The sequence below is a fragment of the Akebia trifoliata genome, chromosome 5, assembly GCF_017979445.1.
Source record: "Akebia trifoliata isolate Shusen 1 chromosome 5, ASM1797944v1, whole genome shotgun sequence".
Taxonomy (NCBI): Eukaryota; Viridiplantae; Streptophyta; class Magnoliopsida; order Ranunculales; family Lardizabalaceae; genus Akebia; species Akebia trifoliata.
In genome coordinates, this window is record NC_141379.1 from 30358751 (window position 1) to 30372627 (window position 13877).

The window sequence follows — 13877 nt, forward strand, 5'->3', positions numbered from 1 at the left end:
ATTTTCCTCCTCTACATCCCAATGGCATTGGATCATGTTTTTAATACCACAATTTGAACTCACGACTCTTAAGAAGATTTAAAATCTTACTAAGTTAGTCAAGCTAGTCTGACTCTTAACTATTACCATGCCTCATCTCATATAACTCATGATTTCAACGTACACTTGATTTTTCCTCCAAATTTATATTTTTTCTACACTTTTTTTTTGGAAAAGTAATTTTGGATAAAACCTTTGTTTATTTTCATTTTTTTTATTTGAAAATCTAAAAACTAAAAAAGGTTGCTTTATTTATTGATGGATTTAACATAGAGAACAAGCGATCATCTTGTAAAAAAGTCAAGATCCCATACGATGTCCCATTTTTATAGATAAAATCGTTTGTACGTGGCATAATTTGATTAGGAAATAAATGTTAGTAGGTAGATACTTGAAAATAAATTAAAGATTGATCAAGGTTTATGTTGAACATAATGTCTTTAAAACAATTTTGTTCCCGTAATTCAGTGCCCACAAATCTATGAATAATTGTCTCCCAACTTACAACATACGAGAAAAGAGAATTTTTTTAATGAAATAATTAAGGTCGAAATAACCTATTTATAGAAAAGGAATAAACAAAGTGTCTCTTGAAAAGACAATATTTCTAAAAGACATGATGCTTCTTGAAAAAAGAAAAATGCCTCTTAAGAGATAACTCAAAATCCAATAGAGGTGTCTTTTTGAAGACAACCTTTTGGATGAACAGGTACCCAAGAAAAACGTGATAGAAATTAAAGGGTGTGTCCCTTCAAGTAATTCCACTTCAAATAAAAAGTGGGTCCCTCTTAAATCATAGTTCAAAATGACCTACTTGATCACATAAATTTGTAAATTTTTACAAATTTTTTCAACAATAAATACATTAGGCTGCACGAACGACAAAAATCCAAGGTTGAAGAAGATAGATTTTAGGGAAAATATAGGAAAACCAAGGTACATCAACATTCACCAATTGTGAGAACAAGTTTTGACAACTACCTGACATGGCAAAAACCTCGAGACACTTGATGAAATCCAACGGCTAAAGTGGTAATTTGTGTGCTTCTCTCCCGCGAACGAGCCTGGGAGACCCGGACTCGTTAAAAAATCGGCCAGTTCAATCGAATCTCGGGCGAGCCATTAGGTTGTCCGGGTTATGTTAAGATCTCGCTCGAGTTTGGTTGAGACAAACTCGAAACGCTCCGAGTCTTGAAAGTAGAAGCTTGGACCTCTATGTTCCCTCCAAAACCCTACTTTCTCTCTAACAAAACCTCACCAAGGTACGATTTTTCCCTCTTATACTGTTTTTCTTCGTTAATTTTCTCTTCCTGTTAATGAATCCTTCATGTCGAATTCGAGATTACTTCGAATCTCTCCTCATGAAGCTGAAAACGAACTCGAACAATTGCTTAGACAAGATTTTGAGATTCTTCAGCCTCGACTGAAACCACCTTTCCCTCTAACAATTCCTTCTCCACAAGAATACTTGCAGCTCAATCGAGCAATTCTTTACGGATTATTAACCGAATCCCAATCTGCCAAAATTCATTTTACCCACTTAAATGCCATCATCACTGATGGGTACCAATTTTTTGTGAATTTGCTTTTAAAGTTGGTATTCGAATCATACCCGAAGTTTCTCGGCCCTGCGAAGATTCAATTGTTATGGGTCACTTGGAAACTTGTCGATGTTTCAGCGGTTGGGGTCGATAATCTGTTGTTTTGTTTAATGAGACAAATTGTTGGTGGGGATTTTAGTGATGGAAACTTGTGGTTGTCTACAGAGTTGCTTAGGGTTTTTTTGGACAAATGGGATTGGTTAGTGGAAGAACCTTTGATTCTAACAAGTGCTCTTTTTACATATCTTCGATTGTTATCTGATCATTATAAGTTAATGGGTTTTCCAAAATTGGATGTATTAAAGCGAATGGAGATCGATTTTTGTGTTAGAATTTTAAGGATGCATTTTCGTTTGTGTTTACGGATTGGACGGGATCTCGTTCGTCTTCTGCAAGATCTGGTTCATATTCCCGAGTTTGGAGCTATATGGAAGGACTTGTTATTGAATCCTTCAGATGTCTCACAGTTATATTGCTCGAGGACATCAAGTCGGTATCTTTTACTTCGGATCACACCAGAGATGGAAACCCAATTGAGATTCTTACTTACCCATGTGAGATGGGGGTGTCAGAAATGGTACCAAGCATGGTTTTCTAGGAAATTCCTTTGTGGGCCTGAGAGTGAGACTGTTATTTGTGACATTGTTCGGTTCATATGTTGCGCTCACCACCCTCCCAATGAAGTTATTCAATCTGATGTTATTCCGAGATGGGCGATCATAGGTTGGTTACTAAAATGTTGTAAGAAGAATTACGTGGAAGCCAATACGAAACTGGCCTTATTCTACGATTGGTTGTTCTTTGACGAAACGGTAGACAATATAATGAACATCGAGCCCGGTATCTTGTTGATGGTAAACTCCATACCCAAATACATTGATATGACACATAGTTTGCTCGAATTCTTGTTTCAACTTGTGGACAACTATCATGTTGAATGTAAGGATTTAATATTTCGAGGTGTTTCAGCAGCTTTTGGTATACTTGTTAGGAAAGGAGTGATTCACTCATTGGAGGCTTTAACTTCTTGTACTTCACTTTCTCCTTATTTAAAAGAGAGGCTTTCTAACATATTTTGTAAGTCAAAATCGGAAGCTTTTGGTGAAGCATTGGGTTTGCCATGTCCATCCAATGCGAAGAGCCAGACTTCAATATTTGCAGAACAAAGACCGGCTAAACGCCTGAGGAATGAATGTCACACCAAAGTTGTTGATGCATTTGTTGCTTCTTGTAGTCCACAAATTATTAGTAACAAAAGTCTGATTGATATCATAGAGGGTTTAGTTCAGAATCTTGGAGGAGACGTAAAGCAGTCAAACAAGAAGGGTCTTGAGACTCTGAAGGAGATACTCTTCTTGTTTTCAAATCTTGGTTGCCAATCTTCTGATACCACAGTTGGAGTTGATTCTTTTCTCTGTCCCGAAGCATTAGCACATCAAATAACCGAGGCATTCAAACTGAATGGATACAAAATGTTTGTTCCTCTCAAATTTCCACCAAAATTTAGTTGCGACGATGATGAAATTCAGTCTGCAACGGCTCTAATTACCTGTACATTTTTCTTTTCTCAAAACAAAAGGATCCTAGAAATGTTTCTATTTTGGTCAAGGAATGGTTATCCAGTGGGCCCACGATTACTGTTTTATGCTTCAAGACTTGCTTTCGAGGCACGCATGATGCATTGTTTAAGAAACCCAATGAGTGAAAAAAATTCTGTTAAGATAAGTGGCTCAGAGATGCCGTTGTTGAATTATCACATTGATATGTATATTTCTTTTCTGAGTGCTCGAGAAAAGGATTCTCATGGTATTATTGTTTCTACTTCGAAGAGTGATTCTAATTTAGTTGATGCTTTAGTTAAAGATGCTTTTGCTTCTTACAAAAGTTTCCTTATGTCAAGACTTACTTCAAGTAAAGAAGCCGATACATCTCTAACTAAGCTCTTGGTTTCTGATTTACTGTTCTGTTGTGGGTGGGAGATGAAAAGATTGAAGTTGTTATTCTGCGGTATCTTTTGTTTTCTTTCCGATATATCCACCGCTAAGGAAGAAGTCATTTGGTTACTCGTGGACAAGTTGGATAATGTAGATTTGATCGCTTTGCAGTTTGAGATCTGTTTGAAGAGTTTCTCTATCTTTGGGGAGGACACTATGATAATATGCAATTTAATAAAGAGCTCGCTCAACTGGGGCTCCGTGGAACAACAGAAGTTCTGGAGCTTAATGCCATCAGAATTGTCAGTTTCCAAGGTTCAAGTAGAGAAAGTTGTTATGGATTTCTTCCGTTCGAGTTCCTTAGATACAGATGTACATTACATTGCCATTGGAGGCCTTTTCACACTATGTAATCGATGTGCTCCTACTCCCGGACTTGTTGGTGCAATGATGTCACTACCTGATAACATCTTTGGGAGCTTTGCCGCTGCAGTTTTGGCCACATGGGTTGTCTCTAATTGCTCGATGCTGTTCGATAGTGTAGCTGAGTGGTTGAAGAAAATTAAAAAGAATGGGGATTCTGTCGTTTTCAATTCTACTGATGTTAGGATAAGTCAGTCTAGCATTTTGGGGTTGTTAAATTTTCTCGAGAAGATGAAAATGGAAAGCACAAGTTGTTCGGGCAAGGTGTCTATTAGCATAACAGAAATAAAAGCCAAATTAGCAGATGCAATAGTTGTGCAGAATAGCTGATGATTTCTCAGCTAATGGATGATCTCTCTGTAGTTATGGGATGTTCATGGTGCACTCTCCACTCATGGTAATTTTTGAAAATTTACCAAAAACAATAGAAAATGCTGGACTGTCCTGTGTTTTATGTTATCGTATATCTTTGAATACCAGAAATGCCCATACTTACATTAAACACACTACAGTCCATGAGCCCCATTGAACACATCAAGTTTTATTGTAGGCTATATCTTTAATGCTTCTCTAATTTCCAAATAAGTTAAGTAGATAAAACATATTTTTCTCATTGTACTTTCATAAATTCTGCAAGACCATTGGCATTTCATTTTATTAAACTATTTTCTTTTTTGATAAGTAAACCAAATTCATTAATACGGTGGTCGAGGGGACCTGCCAAAAAGAAGATGGCAAATTCATTTTATTAAACTATTGATACAATCTGGCAACAATTAGTCTCTTTCTTTTAGCTTTAATAGTTCTGAAGAATCTGAATGTAGTTGGTTTGACTTTTGAGTTTTAGTTCCTCGTGATGAATTGTTCCACCTTATCTATTTTACAGGTTAAGTGCTCGGATCATTCTAGGACAGAAAACAATGTAGTGACAGAGAATGCAGAAGCCAGGACACCAGAGGTTGTAAGATTTCTTGTATTGTTTCCAGAATCGATAAAATCACAGTTATTTGAGTTTCTGGTACTTCAATTAAAGAATTGTTAACATCTTGTACTTGTTGCAGATTAATTTGACAGAACCTAATGGCAAAGGGGGGTACAAAGTCCCGAAAAAGTGGACTTGTGCTCCATTGAAAGTTTGACGGCAGCAAAAAACAAGGCTGCCTATGTTTTAAAGAAATCAAATCAACCTGCAGTGGCACCAAAGAAGAGTGCATCCATCACCACTAGAACGGATTAGAAGAATTTCAAGAAGCAATAAGAGAAAAACATTGAGTGTCTAGAACTGGAGATTAACGATCACACAACCAGAAGAATTCTGAATTTGAGAAGAACTAATCTGCATTGTGGTGTGATTTATGTAAGCTTTTGCGCGACAGTACATGATATCTCACCTTTTTGGAAAGAAGAACTTGGACTGTCAAGCATTTTATGTAGGTATGGGCATTTCTGCCATTTGAAGATATAGGAGAACATAAAACGATGGAAAGCCCAGCAATTTAAGAAAATGCTGGACAGTCCAACGTTTTAAATCATTTTCAGTAGTTTTTCAGAAACTTAATATGTTATTGATAAAATCAACCCCCTAACCCCTTTTTTGGTAATTTCCTGTACTTTTTAAGTTATATTTTATTTTTTGATGCTACTATTTTATATCTTTTGGGTTTGTGAATGACAGCATTAGCACTATGAGTTCTCTTGCAATGGCTGTGTCATTGATAGCAATAAGTCCTTCCATCTCTCTGTCTCTCTCCCCCATATAAAAATAAATTAATAGATAATAAAATGCTAGCTTGCCGAGTTTGCAGGTGATTCATCTCATGATTTGTGTTACACTATAATGTTTTCCTTTGCCTTAATAAGAGAGAAATGTATAGTACCTCTAATTTGCATCGTATCTTTTAGGTTGCAAAATAATAACATTACCATTTGAAAATTTTTGTAAGTTAACCTAGTTGTTCAGTTCTTGTATTTGCTGTTAGGCCTCCGAACCAGTGTGGTTCTTCCTTGAGACCTTGCATTGGGTCTAGGTTCTCAAACACTGCAATGAGTTCCTTAATTGAGTAGATATACCAATCTGTTATTTTTTTTTCTTCTAAGAAATGGAGGAGTGTCTAATCATGGGAGTCCTTTGATCATCGGCAGATATGCTCCTGGTATCTTTTTGTCAAAACTGTTGGTAATGACGTGTGGCTTGTGTTTACAGGTTTTGAGAGCCGCAGCTATGGCCATTAACAAAGTACGGATGGGGCAATTGAAAGATGATGTTGCATCGCCTGGGGGGGCTACCAATACCGGAATTAGTTTTCCAAATACTGGTCCTACTGTTGTTTGCTAAATGGGTCCCATGTGCTAGATAAAAAATATTTGAGGAAAAAACAAGCATAATCTTGTGACTCCAAATAAAAGACAAAAGCTTCGATGTTTAAAAAAAGGTAACTGAATGTCAATGAAAGTACTTGAAAATATGTTTTTAGCGGGGACTAAGAAAGATCTCATGATGTAATACATGGATTTTGAAGTTGGGACTAGTTGTTGCATTGGTTTTACCGTATGGATGCAAGGATTTAGAAAGGAGATGGAAAAGCATTCTTGCCTTCCTTGAATGATAGCAAATGGGAAGTCCATCATTGTTTTAGTCAATTCAAGTGGATTCAGAGGGTCAAATGACAACTTTCTTTGGGCTGATTATAGATCAAGTATGGACTACCACTACTTCGGAGTTGTTTGTTTGATCCTACTTACGGATCCAATAGATATCTCATGCCATTTGTTTCAGTTGTATGTGCTCATCATTACCTAATAGTGTTATTTGGTGGTGCACTCCTTTCTAATTTAAATTGAATCAAATGGGTCTTTTGCATTAATCATGAAAACATGGATGAGGGCAATGAATGGTAAGTAAAAGAAGGTGATTCTTATTGGTCAATACTTGCGTATTGTACAGGTCATCAAATGTGTGTTTCCTGGTACCTGTCCTTGGTATTATTTTGGTTATAATACATAATGCCCTAAAAAGTTGCCTCATACCATTTATGCACATATAGGTTTTGCCCATGAGTTTAACTACTGTTTGTATTGCAACAGAACTGTAGAGGAGTTTGATTCTAACTATGTACACTACTCAGTGTAGCGAAGGCTTGCATGCATGTTTTGATAGTATTTGAAAAGCGACATGCCTGCGAAAATACACTTAACTTTGACTTATCAAAAAAATAAAAGAAAAAAACACTTAACTTTGAATCCCACCATAACATGCCAGCTTCGAGTTTTTCAATTGATAGTATAAAGGAGGCAGCTAAGGTTTACACGAATTCAAACGTATGGAATCAATTGTTTGAAATTGTTTCATAATGTGAGGAAGGCAGGATATGAGAAAGTATTTCATGCTGTTACATGTTACTATTCTAGCACAAGAGCCAAGTGTGGGTTGTAGTTCAAATTTGCAGGCTACCTTTGTTGACACATATTGAAGATTATCTTCGTTAAGGATGTTCAAAATCAAATCCTTCCATGCCAATACATGCTAAAAAGGTGTGTGAAAGATGCAAGTATAGGCGTGCCATGGACCATCATGATGAAGATGTGTGGGTTGATTGTCATGAGACTCTCATAATTTGATATAAAAACCTTTGTTAAGAGATAATCAATATCGCTGCTAAGGGTTTTCATCCACCAAGTGCATAGAGTGGCCATGCATTGTTTACATAATACGTTGGAAGAAGTTGAACCACCCTAAAAAATTTATCAAGCTGCACTAAAAGATATACGGGTTGAATGTATTTGCATGCTTGCTTGTAAAATGACCATTTAGTCATGAAACTTCTAATTTTTATTTGTTGGTGCTCCACTTTTTTCTTATTTTTTCTTGAAGATTTCGATCTAGTGCTTGAGACCCTCAATGAGTCCTAGTTCTTTAACCTTTTGTGGAATCATTTGGCATAAAGGGTTTGGGTTGCGGGGTTTTTATGTATCAAATAACATTTTTCTTGCTTGGGATTGAAACTGTAAATGAAACTAATATGGTTTAGGATGTTTTACAGATGAGAGTGGATCTATAATATTATTTTCTTAACAAGCTGATGCATATGTTCATATTAACCATATGGAAAGTTGTATTTGACGCATTAGCATGGAAGATCGACAAATCCTACATACGAATTGCATTTCTTTAAGGATGCAAGGATGTATAAGCAGTCTGATGCCTGAAAGTAGAACATGATACAAGTTAGGTATTATTTTCCTTTTGATTGGCAGTAATAGACCACAGGAGTTCGCTGAGATCTTAGTCTGCATCCTTGTTCACTTCCAGTGTTTCTTTTGTAATCCTAGTTATTTCTTATTCCTTTCTGAATGCTGTTTTAGACTTTTAGGTGTCACTTCAAATTACATCCCTTTCCACTGAAGAAATTACATGTATCCTGACTTCCTTTTGCTCTTCATAAGTCACTTTGGATTGTGTCTGAGAATTGTTTCCAAGTTCTTTGTCGCCTTCTTTGCCCCACAACACCAAGTAGAGACCAACGATAACAATAACTCCTCCTAGTATGCTAAACAAAACCAAAAGAAAGATGCTTAGTATCCGAGCCATTTTTTGTGTGTGTTTTGTTTGCGTACATATGTGAAAGATAGTATTTTTCTGTCACTAACATGATGCATGTGTGAATGTTTAGATAAATTCTTGATTTACCTTCCCATATACAACCTTTCACCAAGAACAAAGTATGCTAGAAAGGCCACCAATATTGTTGAAACGGGATTAAACATGGTCACAAAAACTGGACCTTTTTGTTCTGTGCACCATAGTTGAATGAAGATTATCAAACCTGAGCAAACTACTCCCTGCAATGTACCATCCATAAGTTACAATTTCATGAAAGTTTTATCTCAAAGATGACTTTTTGAATCGTTACTTACAGCATATATGGTGGACCAGAGGTCGATGTTAAATCCAATGGCCCATGCTTTCGGTTTATGTTCTATGAATACTGTGAAGACAGCTGATTGTGCTCCACCAATAAAGCTCATCCATGTGGTAAGTGAAAGTTGAGCTGGATATTTCTTCAATGTGATTGCCTACAATTTTAACAGAAAACGCTTACTACAAACATTTATATCATTAAAATATGTTGGAGGAAAGAGTTTTTTGTACTTAAGTAAGAAGTGAACTTCACTTCCATTTAAACATTTGCTCAGATGGAGATATTTTCTATCCGTGAAACTTCCTCTTATATTAATACTAATAACCTTCATTATCATTATGTTATGTTTTACTTGTTAGCTTTGAATGTCTTGCAGAAGAACCTCTTACCAAGGTTTAATTTAGAATGCTTCAAAGAATGTACCGTATAACTTGTTTAAAGAAAAAATATTTTATGTTGAAAGGTTAATACCTGCATGATGTACCAAATAGACCATGTTATGCAGCTAGCAACAGTAAGAATCGAACCCTTCAGCCAATTCTCGTGGATCGTACTATTTCCTTGGATATGGATTAGAGCCCCCCATAGATTTCTCACAGGCAGTCCTTTGTATAATGTCATGGTCATGACACCAGCCAATGAAATTAAGGTTCCAATGACCTTTGCCTTTCCATGAGCACTCCTTAAGTCAAGAACTTCAATCCTACATGAAACACATTCAGGGGGAACTGTCTGAGAGATTCACTATTTATGTCTTTATCAGTAATATTTATAATTTGTTGCAGAGATTTGACTACTAGCACCTTAGTACAACTGCAATTATAAAAGTCAGGGAAGCAATGGTGTTGACCATCGATGAAATAAATGTCGGAGAAGTATATCTCAAGCTTGCAAAGTACATGTTCAAAGTTAAGCTAACCCTGTAATCATAAGGAAATTGTGTAATTGTGTATGTAGAAACTCTTAGCAATCTGTCTTTCATTTTATAAAGAAATACTTAGATTCATGTATCCTCACCCAAGGAGAGAAAGCACAAATATCTCTGCAAACAATGCTAATGTTAGTTTTGGCCTTGCTTCTCTGCAGGAAAGAAAGAAAGAAAGAAAGAAAGAAAGAAAGGAAGATCAATAGGTCTGCCTCTTGAAAATTGAAAATCTTGTCTCTTTTGTTGACGTTGTCAATTTTAGGCAGAACAATCTAATATTTGCTAGTCTACTATGTGTAATTTACAAATCCTTTTTACAAAGAATTTGTAGTATTTTTTCTATTTTATGAATTTTGTCAATAGTTTTTGATATCTTAGTGGTAAAAGAAATTTTGGTTTAAATTATTGTTTATCAAATATTTCCACTGAAAATCTTGTATTTTAATGCTTAAAATTTGATTATTTCGGTCAAAATTTACTGTTCATAAAATATTTTGCAAAACAAATAGTGATATCCACTGAAATGTACACAAAAAGAAACTGACAGTTAAAACTCATGCAAGCCTTATTAAAAGGAAAATATTTCATAGAAATGTCAAAATTTGGTAATAGAGTTAAAAACTAGTGTACTTGTTTGTAATGGACAAGTCTTTATTTTTGACATAATTTCTTAAGTAAACATATAGAAGTCATTTTTTTTTTTTAACTTCGAAAATTTCAATTCATGCTTACATATACAAACTATTAAATCTCAGGAGCAAAAACAGAAAACTTGGCCACCTTATGCATGCATATATATATAGATATAAACATTAATATAACCTTTCAAGGAAATAGGCGAAAGGCAGCATCACAAAACCAGAGACAATATGCCGATAAGTTATGTAGACATGAGGATTCATTCCATGATTGAAGGAAGCTTCTGTGATGAAGTAGAGAAATGTATAGCCCATCTGACTCAGAAACATGAGGAGGTGTGGTTTGAACCTCCCATAAAAGTCCCCCAACTTGTATCTCTTTAGCGCCATAGGTCTCTAAGTGTGTGTTGCAAGTTCTACCTCTATTTTGTTTCCTACACAACTAGAGAGTGAAGGAGTGCTAGATGCATGTACACTTATAGGTGATGATGGAAGAGTTTTTTTTTTCTTTAAATAAAAGAAAAATCTCCTTGCATGTTGATAGTATCATGTTCCGGAGGATATTCTCAGGAGTGAAACTTGGTCCAGTTCAAACCAAGAACCAAACCAAACCGATAGCTTTGGGTTGATTTGGAATAAATTGTGGTTTGGTTATGGGAGAATAGATCAATTTGGTTCGGTTCTGATTCAAGGCTTGTATAGAATTGAACCTTATAAAATAAATAAATAAATTCAATTATGTGAATTATTTTAGGAGTTAGGACATATATTAATGACTTCTTTAGGGATAAATTAATGATTTTTTTTAATGAATAGGTTAATTATTTATTAGAATAATTTATCAAAATAGTACAATTTTTGAAATTAATTATCAAAACGGTACACTATAATTAAAGTGCCTATAGTTAAAGTGGAATCGAACCAACATAGGTTGATTCCATTAAATACGAACCAGAACTGAATCAAAATGCCAATAGAACCGAACTAAGTCAAACCAAACTAAGGTTGGTTTGGTTCGGCTCGATTCCATGGGTTGCCAATATCCTATAAACTTAGTTGAAAATGACATATTTTTAATTAAAAATTATAATAAACAAAAAAATTTATATAATAAATAGGCTGATTTACCAATGGTGAGAGAGAGAGAGAGAATACTGTTCGACCGAAGGACGCGCGAAGAACAACGAGATAGCCAAGAACGTGCTGTCTACAAGATTCGACTCTGTTTCATTTAAGAGAGAAGCGTTGTTGATGGGATACAATACAGACAAGTTGATGATGTCTGCGAGGCCACAATATTGTGACAAGTGGCAAACAGTCAGTCACGTTCAACACGTGTCACACATGCATGCGTTTGGTTCAACCAATCCTTTTAGACGGTTATCATCTTTGGTGCATCTGCTTGGTGTTTGACGTATAATGGTCCATCAATTATATTTATAACCGAATGATTGAATTACAAATCACAGATACCATCTTCGTCGTTAAAGTCTGTCATAAAAATGGGTCTTGTTAAATTTATAATTGCAAATGCATACTTAAAACTAAAAAAAGTACTTTCGGTACAAAAATTTACATTTTTACTGTTTTGATAAAAAAATTTAATTTCGAAAACGGTAAATTTACCATTTTTGGAATTAATTGTTACAGTGTACCATTTTGATAATTAATTTCGAAAACTGTACTGTTTTGATAAATTGTTCTTAACTATAAACTAAATCAAGTTGCACCCTTAGATATTCCTACTTAGAATCTGAAAATTCCCCAACTTCATTTCTGCAACGAATAAAGGTATATGCTCATGCATGGTTATGAGATGAACTCTCATTGTTATTGCAAGTGTGTTTAGATCCATTTTGTCTACTTCTACCTACATTTGTTTGTTTGTTTTTTTTTCTTTTCGTTTCTTGTTGTCCCATTTTAGAATATTTAATTTGCACGTCTCTTCTAACTGGGGCAATAATCATTCTTTGTTTCAGGTGACCGACGCCCTTTGTTTTATTTTCCTTTGGGGTTATTCCTACATTTTCACGACTACGTTAATTTCTAATTTTATCTTTTCATAATCTTTCCATTCATCCATCTCAACATCTTCATCTTTGCTACACTCAATCTATTAACATGTTGCTTCCTGATTTCTAACAATAGGGTATTTGACTATTAGGAACAATGTTAGAGCAATTAAAACTTATTCTCAAGAAACGAACTTGGAACCAAAAGAATTTGATTACGTAATCGTAACTTTAACAATTAGTTGTAGTTGCATCTCTGCAACTTGTACCTCCAAAACAGAATTATGCTTCATTCGATCCAGATTGCGCTGGTGCATTTATCACTTTTGCTTCAAGAAAATCATTACTTTATGTAGTGAATATAGATACTATTGAGCACATTAGTGTAGGTTGAAAATGAGGGAAATCCTATGGATCTTCTGTGAAAACATGCTAAGTTCCTTTACAAGAATCCTTTACATCCTTCTATCTACATGGAATCTCTAACCATTGTGAGAGAATGTAGTGGCAAAGCAAACACAGTTTTTAATTTTTATTCTGTTAGGGAAAGTGGGAGTATTCTTCATGTTGTCTGTTGTTCCAACTTTATGTCATGAAAGGGAATCAAATCAAGAATATTATGGAACAAAAATATATCAATTATGAGAAATATTTTCCTAACTTAGTAAAGATTTGAGTCTTACTAAGGGTTTCTTTTGCTAAAATGGATTACCACCTCAAGTCGTGATTTTCTGATGCCCTCTCTGACATGTGTCCCTTGATGTGGCATGGGTTAGAGCCATAGTTTTTTTCCCTCGGGATACACAATTATATATCTCTATAAATAAGTGCAGTTGTGTATCCTAAGGAAAATAATCTATGGTTCTAGCACATGCCACGTCGGGGGCATGTGTGAGAGGGGGGTGTCAGAAAATCATTATTCTTACCACCTCAGCAAGCTAACACCGCAGCCCTCTAAGTTGTTTTGAAAAACTCTGGACAAAAAAAAAAATGGAAAAAGATTTTTTTTTCTTTTAACTTGTTCCAAGGTTTAGAAAATGGACATAATTTTAATGGTAAGAAATAATTTTTATTTTTTTGAAGTTCATATAATTTTATCCTCTATCACCCTAAAACATTGGATCATGTTTTCAGATGCCACAAGTTGAGCCCAAGGACCCTTGGTGACGGTGAAGTCCTCACTTAGTAAGGCTAGTTGGACTCTTCAACTATTCACCGTCACTAATGTATAAATAAAATGGACTCAATCGAGGGAGTTGGAGTGACAACTCTTACGGATTGGATTCCCTATCTCATGAGAATTTCAATTCCTATGATTCCTCCCCCCCTACTACCCACACACCATCAGGGCTGACCCAATGGATTGAGTTTGAATCGAATTGCGGG

The 13877-nt window shown here is 35.3% G+C and overlaps 2 protein-coding genes across 4 annotated transcripts; one reads left to right on the forward strand and one right to left on the reverse strand.

The window, feature by feature from the left end:
• Window positions 1-1201: 1201 nt before the first annotated feature.
• On the forward strand, window positions 1202-10243 carry EMB2739 (embryo defective 2739). Its single transcript, XM_086443629.1, has 5 exons — window positions 1202-4394; window positions 4884-4955; window positions 5059-5431; window positions 6201-9857; window positions 10003-10243. The coding sequence occupies exon 1, from the start codon at window positions 1367-1369 to the stop codon at window positions 4325-4327; it is 2961 nt and encodes a 986-aa protein (XP_086299755.1). The 5' UTR covers window positions 1202-1366; the 3' UTR covers window positions 4328-4394; window positions 4884-4955; window positions 5059-5431; window positions 6201-9857; window positions 10003-10243.
• Window positions 8128-11708, reverse strand: LOC147402116 (WAT1-related protein At5g07050-like). Of its 3 annotated transcripts, none has more exons than XM_086443631.1 (8): window positions 11608-11708; window positions 10664-10913; window positions 9934-9996; window positions 9720-9836; window positions 9388-9619; window positions 8912-9070; window positions 8685-8836; window positions 8128-8544 (listed from the first exon to the last, which is right to left on the reverse strand). In XM_086443631.1, the coding sequence occupies exons 2-8, from the start codon at window positions 10867-10869 to the stop codon at window positions 8376-8378; spliced, it is 1098 nt and encodes a 365-aa protein (XP_086299757.1). In that variant the 5' UTR covers window positions 10870-10913; window positions 11608-11708; the 3' UTR covers window positions 8128-8375. The 3 variants fall into 3 exon arrangements, with proteins under 3 accessions (XP_086299757.1, XP_086299758.1, XP_086299756.1); XM_086443632.1 differs by having other exon boundaries at window positions 10664-10921; window positions 11608-11623; XM_086443630.1 differs by lacking the exon at window positions 11608-11708 and having other exon boundaries at window positions 10664-11601.
• Between the last annotated feature and the right edge of the window lie 2169 nt (window positions 11709-13877).

What these genes read in the sequence shown, in the direction of transcription:
- LOC147402116 (XM_086443631.1), bottom strand. Translation starts at nt 10,869, where the DNA reads ATGGCGCTAAAGAGATACAAGTTGGGGGACTTTTATGGGAGGTTCAAA. An exon ending in TTCGCCTATTTCCTTGAAAG is followed by an intron (nt 9,997 to 10,663) that starts GTTATATTAATG and finishes TCTTTCCTGCAG; the next exon opens with AGAAGCAAGGCCAAAACTAA. An exon ending in CTATTTGGTACATCATGCAG is followed by an intron (nt 9,071 to 9,387) that starts GTATTAACCTTT and finishes TTAAAATTGTAG; the next exon opens with GCAATCACATTGAAGAAATA.
- EMB2739 (XM_086443629.1), top strand. Translation starts at nt 1,367, where the DNA reads ATGTCGAATTCGAGATTACTTCGAATCTCTCCTCATGAAGCTGAAAAC.